The sequence below is a fragment of the Myodes glareolus genome, chromosome 21 (assembly GCF_982192425.1).
Source record: "Myodes glareolus chromosome 21, mMyoGla1.1, whole genome shotgun sequence".
NCBI lineage: Eukaryota > Metazoa > Chordata > Mammalia > Rodentia > Cricetidae > Myodes > Myodes glareolus.
Window position 1 is genome coordinate 52,190,390 of NC_142046.1, and position 7,031 is coordinate 52,197,420.

At 42.9% G+C, this 7,031-nt stretch overlaps 1 protein-coding gene across 1 annotated transcript in view; it reads left to right on the top strand.

Annotated features, from left to right (window-relative positions):
• The window catches only part of Dync1i2 (dynein cytoplasmic 1 intermediate chain 2), a 52,123-nt gene extending 48,419 nt beyond the window's left edge, over positions 1 to 3,704 (top strand). Inside the window, 2 exon segments of the mRNA XM_085680967.2 lie at positions 1,234 to 1,359; positions 3,046 to 3,704. Of these exon segments, the coding sequence (XP_085537093.1) occupies positions 1,234 to 1,359; positions 3,046 to 3,159 (240 nt within the window). The 3' untranslated portion in view covers positions 3,160 to 3,704.
• The last annotated feature ends 3,327 nt before the right edge of the window (positions 3,705 to 7,031 follow it).

Below are 7,031 nucleotides of genomic sequence, written 5' to 3' on the forward strand. Positions count from 1 at the left end.
CTCTGTGAGCTATCCTTAGCCAGTTGATAAAGGCTTAAAATGTTCTTAGGTCCTTATATTGGTTACAGGTCACTGGTTAGCAGAAGTGAGGCTACCAGCTGTCAGTAGTGGTTGTGGAGGTGCCCTCTCATTTCTTCTGATTCCTGGTCGCATCTTCCCAGATCCCTGTAAGTTAAGTGCTTGGTTATACAAAGATGAGGAAAGGAGAAATATGTTGAAAATGCAAGAATTTTAATTCTGTTATCTACTGGTTTTGTGCAGGGGGAGCATTCAAATACTGCTAGGAAAAAAGTATAAGCTGTATAATTAAATTTTGATTGTACATTTTCTAAAATGGTACCAATTTGTTTATGTGTTTCTTTGTTTAGCAAGCTCAGTACATAACCCTGGTCCTTATTATGTAAGCTAGGCTGGTTTTGAACTCACAGAGGTCTACTTGCTTCTACCCTCCACACCCACCCCAGGTATGGGGATTAAAGGCATGCACCACCGTGCACAACCCAAGTTTGCTTTCTTAGTTTAGGTTTTGCACCAAAGGTTTATGACTGTAATTGAGTGAGGGCCTGCTGCCCTTGTTGCTGTTGTCTCCTCCTTCTTTGGGATGGAGGCTTGGGAAAGCCTACTGTACCACGGCCGTGCGCTGATTCCTGGAGCTGCTGTGATCGGATCACCCGGTTTCCGCTGGGGGAGGCACAAGCTGCAGCAGGAATTCCTGTCCTCTCAAACTGAACTGTGATCTGTTTATGGGGCGTTGGAAATATTTTCCTTTAAATATTTTAAAATGAGTTTTAGTCTCATATTTTTAAACAGCTTGACTACTTAAAGAAGTTAAAACTTCTCCACTGATGAGATATTTGCAGCCATGTGAGAATTTCTTAGATAAGACTGGGTATCTCCCCAACTCCTCTTCCAGGGTGAAGTTAATGTCATCATAATAAATCTCTGAACAGAGGGAAGGTGGGGAAATGCTTTTCTTTTGTTGTTTGGTTGATTTGGGGCTTGAGGGGGTTGGCTTTGTTCTTTGACACTGGGTTTTTCTGTGTAGCCCTGTCTGACCTAGAATTTGCTCCGTAGACCTTGAATGCAGAGACCCACCTGCCTCTGCCTCCCAAGTGCTGGGGTTATCTTTTATCTACTATCATCTGCTTTTTAAAAACACAGATTGGAGAAGAATTACTATTCTTTGTGTATAGAAACTTTGATGAAACTTTTAACTCTGTTGTACCTACTTAGGTACCTACTGCCAGCATCTCTGTGGAAGGAAACCCTGCTCTTAACCGTGTGAGATGGACCCACTCTGGAAGAGAGATTGCCGTGGGTGATTCTGAAGGACAGATTGTCATCTATGATGTGGGAGAGGTATGGGGCCTATAATTTTGACACATCTGCTTAGTGGCCCTGAAGTGAAGATGTTGTGGTAGCTGAGTTTGTCATGGGCCATGCGTTGTATAGTTTACATGGTTGTGCACTTCCCCACAGAGCAGCTTCTGGAACCATCTCTAACTGAGCGTCTTGAGCCCACATGCAGCAGATGTGAAGGTGGTGCTGTGTGACACTACCGTGCTTCCAGATTCCTGCTCTGCTCGAAAGTCTTTAGGCAGGAAAGGAGACATGGGGTTACAAGTGAACTTGGAGTTTTATAGAATTGATGTTGAGATAAAATTCATAGATCTGTTTGAGCCAGATAGTAGGAATCAAAGATGCCATCTTTTGATAGGCGTTTTTTCCCCAAAAATATTTAATGTGTTTATGTATGCCTGTGTATATGTAGGTGCACTGTGGGCATGCAAGCGTCGGGGGTGGGGGTGGGGCCCAGAAAAGGGCATTGGATCCCCTGGAACTGGAGTTACAGGCTGCTGTGAATCACCTTGTGGGTGCTGGAACCAAACGCGGGTCCTCTGGAAGAGCAGCCAGTGCTCTTAGCCATTGAACCATCTCTCCAGCCCCTTCCCATAGTTCTTTAGTAACTGAGACAGAATTCAGCAGGATGAGGTGAGCTCATTGTCACTCTGATTGGCTAGGGACAGCACCCAGGAACACAGTGCCCAGGGCTGATTTCTTCCTTTTTAGTTCTGACCGGAGCCTCTAGAGCCTTCTGGACCTTTTCTTTGTCATTATTCCCCATCTTGTCCTGATACTTTGTGGCTACAGCAGTCAGATCCTGGGCTGAGATGAGAGATTGGACCATTTAGAGCAGCCAGTCGGACAGTGTGCACAGATGTTCTCTATCTGCCTTGACTGGTAGGTAGTTGCTAGCTGCACATCCTGTTGAAGAGCTGTGCTTCATCAAGCTCAGCAGTGATTTTGTAGTAGTTTTAACTAACTTAGCGTCAGTTGTCACACGTGGCTGGTAACTGCCCTATTAGATACTGTAGACGGGGAAGCAAGTTTGTTCACTGACCGCATTAGATGACTGCCCTGTCGTGGCAGTGTTAGTCTCTGTGGTAAAGAGCAGCTGTAGGGAAGTTTGGATTGCCTCGGGAGGCAACAGCACCATGCACTTCATTTTCTTCTTTGCTCTTGATTCAACACTGTGCTCAGTAGCAACAACTTCTCACAAAGGAGTTAAAGACTCAAGACAGAGTACCTTACATTCCAAAAAACCCTGTGTTCAGGTGGCTGACTCGAGAGAATCATGGCTTGGAGGCACCCTGGGCTACACAGAGAAATCCTCACTCAGAGAAGAAAACAAGAACATTACTTCCCTACTAGTCATGGTGCAAGAAATACACTGCAAACTTTGGGAGGGATTCCTCTCCACCAGCAGGATCACAGGTGCAGGAAGTCTGCTGACAGAGCCCCGCTGTTGCCACCCTTGCACTGTGGTGGGAACAGCAGATTCGTGTCTGAGCTGTCTTGACATGCTTTACGAACACTGTCTTTTGTGTTGGAATGTTGTGAGTTGTTAGAGTCTCTGTGACTATGGAAAGGCCCTTTAGGTCAATTATTAATTTTTAATGGGAAAGTTATTTGAAAACAGAGTACTACTAGATAAGATGATTTTTTTATTTTGTTGCTCAGCAAACATTGTTTTTCTTTTAACAGCAGATCGCTGTTCCCCGCAATGATGAATGGGCAAGATTTGGCCGAACACTCGCAGAAATTAACGCAAATCGAGCTGATGCAGAGGAGGAGGCAGCTGCTCGAATCCCTGCCTAGCCCTGAACACTGGACTGTATGCAACCTTAGCAGATGTGGCAAAGATGACTAAGTAGATCCTAAACTATTTGCATGCTTCTGATTAAACGAGTATTAAAAGGAAACTCCCTGGATAACCTGGGCTTACTGCAGGAGCAAAGCTTACAATGCCCCTTTTATATTCATTTTGTTTTGGATTGGTGTCATTTTTAATACTGCTGACGACTTTACAGAATGCAGCCTTTTCTGGATGCTAACACACAGGTATATATTGTTAATTATTCTTATGGGTTCTTTTCAACTTGTAATACTATATATAATTATTTCTAAAGCACAGACTAAATAAGTTCTGCATATCTCTAAATAACCATGATTCCTTATTATGCAATACAGTACATCATTCTTCGTCTGTTATGTTCTCACTGCCTTCACTGTGTAGGAACATTACTCTTTCTCCCAGCATGCATTCACCTACCTGTTTCAAGTTTCATTTTGATGCCCTTTTCCTTCTCTATAGTTCTATGGTAGTCATCTATAAATAAACAAATATGTGTTAACTTTTCAAATTTTCATTTTTACTTCTTGAAATTTGAAATTTTCTCTTACAAATTTTTTTTGTTAAATTTTTAAAAGTTCTTAATGCAAACAGCCAGCTTATGTGGCCTTAAATACACCCCATACAGGGATAATGTAGCTCTCCCTAGTCATTGTGAACCAGTGTTGGGTAATTTGTCAGGGGAAACTTTCTTTTTGGTTAGGTTTGCCTGATCTGTTACTTTCCTTCCATCTGGTAAATGCTCAGCGTCTTTGTTTGCACCGATTGCAACACTGTGCATGTAAGCTGTTTGACAGTAAGCCACGTTGGAGAGACGCTTGCTCGTGGATGCAGCAGCCACGAAGGCGCTGTGCTCAAAGCCCACACTCTGCCCTTCAATCCTCTCTACATCTTGGAATTTGCTAGCACAGCTTACAAATATGCAAGGCAGATGACAAGTGTCGGCACTGGTGTGAGAGTCGCCTGTCGTGGGACAAGGGAAGGCTAGGTGTCCTTTTTCTTGGTCCTTACCTTTAAATCCTTCTGAACTAAAAGATTAGAATTAGAATTTGAACTTTTGAACTTTGGTTAAATAATAAGGATTTGTTGAGAGAGATTTATCCATAGCAGAGCTTCTACATAGCAGAAGTTCTCCATAACAGAACTTCATTCATAGTACTCTGTGGCATAAGGAATAACTGGCCAGAAGTACTAGACCCAAATTGTAGTTCTAGCTTTGACATCTGTGAGAAATGAGATGTTAGCCAAGCCTGGGCCTTATTCTTATGTTTCTGAATTATCAGTTACATTATTTCTAAGTTGCCTCCCCACTCTGAAATTGGTAACGTTAATTGTATCAGTTACCTCTCCACTTTAGAATGTTTAGTTTTCATGAGTTGACCACCCCCCAACTCTTATTTGTCTGTTACATACCAAAGAAACCTCTCAAGTCATTTTATGGTGGTAATGTCTAAGTCCTAAGTTCAGTGTCAGCGGAGCCCACTGACATTCTGTAGGATTCATATGCTTAGAGGTGCTGTGTTCCTGTTCTTAGTTTGTAAGAGCGACTGGATAAAAAGGAAATACAAATGTTAAAATATAATGTCGAATGGGGTTGGAAATTGACATGGCAAATCAAATGGTCACTGGTCTTAAGTTGTTCTTTTGTAAAAGAAAATAAAGGGTCTGGAGAGTTGACTTATCAGTTAAGAACACTGGCTGCTTTTCCAGAGGACCTGAGTTCGCTTCCCAGCACCCACATGGCAGCTCACAACTATCTGTAACTTCAGTTCCTAGGGATATAACACTGTCTTCTGGCCTCTGTGGGCACAAGGCATGCATGTGATACACAAACATATATTCAGGCAAAATTACCTAGACATATAAAATTCTTTTAATTAAAAAACAACAGTTGACAAGTATTTATAAAACACTTATTGCCAGTGAGTTTTTGCTTTAGGAGACTAATTTCTTTCCCACCACACACACACACAAAACATAATGTAGACTTTGCTCATTTAACCTTACTGTGCATATTTTCAAACATAAACATTGGCTGTAAGAAATTATCTTTGGAGTCTGAAATAATTTCGAGAATAAGTTTCACTCTGTGTCAGCAGTTCTGAGGCTGTTGTAATAGGCACACAAGACGGATGAGATTAAATTGGTTGGGGCGGGGAATCATGCATTTTTTACTTGTAGATGTGAAAGACCTTTGTAATTTTGAAAAATACCTTGTGACATTAATTGTAGCTCACTTGTGATCGATTTTACTGTTTTCTAGACAGGAAACAAGTCACATCTTTCTGGCTGACTTCCTGGATTTTTGTTGTTTCTCAGCTTTTGAATGGGAAGTTAAAGATCGTCACCCTTATTTGTGTTGAGAAAGCCTACTCGGTTTTAAAGACATTAATTAACTTGCAATAAGTCTCGGAGATCATTTTTAGTATCATCCAAGTCAAATATTCACCAGTAGAAGTTTTTTTTTCCTTTGCAGAGAAAGTTTGGCAAGGCAGTGTAGAAAATGTGTCTGTAATGATACTGAGAACGGTGTCATGAAGGGACGAGCAACTTAGAGTGGAGGAGGAAGCGCTGAGGCGGAAGGGGAGGCAGGGCCGGCTTGTCCCAGTCTTTGAATGGTTTCCTTTGTGCTCTCCTCTGCCAGATAGACCACTTACCCGTGCAGAGACTCCGTAAGTCTGCGAGGCCCATCGCTTTCCCTCTTTCTTTCTCTCCGACAATTGGAATGGTTTTTCACAATCCAGTGTTTCGGTGTTGGCATTGGAGTGATTTCCTAACTGGAAGAGCTGCATAATTAGATCCGTGTTTGACTGCAGCTCAGTTCTACTCCCGCCGCTCACTGCCCGGGGCCCCAGGGTGTGGGTGAGCACTTCTTGAGCAGAGGGCCAGGGCTTAAAAGCCAGCAGCACTGGTGCTTTTGATGCCAGTTACGGAGTTCCAGTTGAGGTGGGTTTTGTTTTTGTTTTGATCCGAGCTACATAACTTTAAGAAAAGTCCTTTTGAGCTGTCACCTTGCTGATTGTTAGTCCTGGGAAAATACTCCCAAGTAGAACCCTGTATCTGACTCATAAAAATATTAAATAAATAAAATTCTTAAAGAGTTAAAAATACTAGCACTGTGACACAGCAGTTAAAGACACTTCGCACCGAGCCTGACCTGAGCGTAGGAGAGAGCCTGCTCCTACGAGTTTTCCTTTTACATGCATGTGTGTGCGTGCGCACACACACATACACGCAATGTAATCATTTCTTCTATTATAAATGCTGGGAAATAATTAGACAGCTGTCTTATAGATCTGAGGGAATTAGAGTGCTGTCCTAAAGGCACTATGAAAAGATCATCCAGGGCCTGGAAAGATGACTCACCGATTAAGAATGCTTGCTGCAAGGACAAGGTTCAGTTCCTGGCACCTACATCCCCATCCCACAGGTCACAACTGCCTGTAAGTCCAGCTCCAAGGGATCTGCCACACCCTCCATGGCCTCCATGGGTGCCTGTGCTCAGGTGGACAGACATATAACACAATTTAAAGTGAAAGGTGTTGACACGAGGACCAGACGGCCTGGGAGGTGGCTCAGCAGCTGAGACTCTTGTCTAGGAGGCAGCACAACCAGAGCTCAGATCCCTGGAGCCAGCACAAGTGCCAGCCGGGAAGGGTGGCTCACCTGTAATCTCAGAAGTCTAGACAGGATTCCTGAAGCATGGGAACATGCATGCATACCACACACATGGAAAAGACAAAGTAAAATCATCTTCCGTGTTTCAGTTGAAGAATAAATTAGCATTCTTTTCATCCCCAGTCCACTATCCCAAAGTGATAATAACTTTCTTACTGTA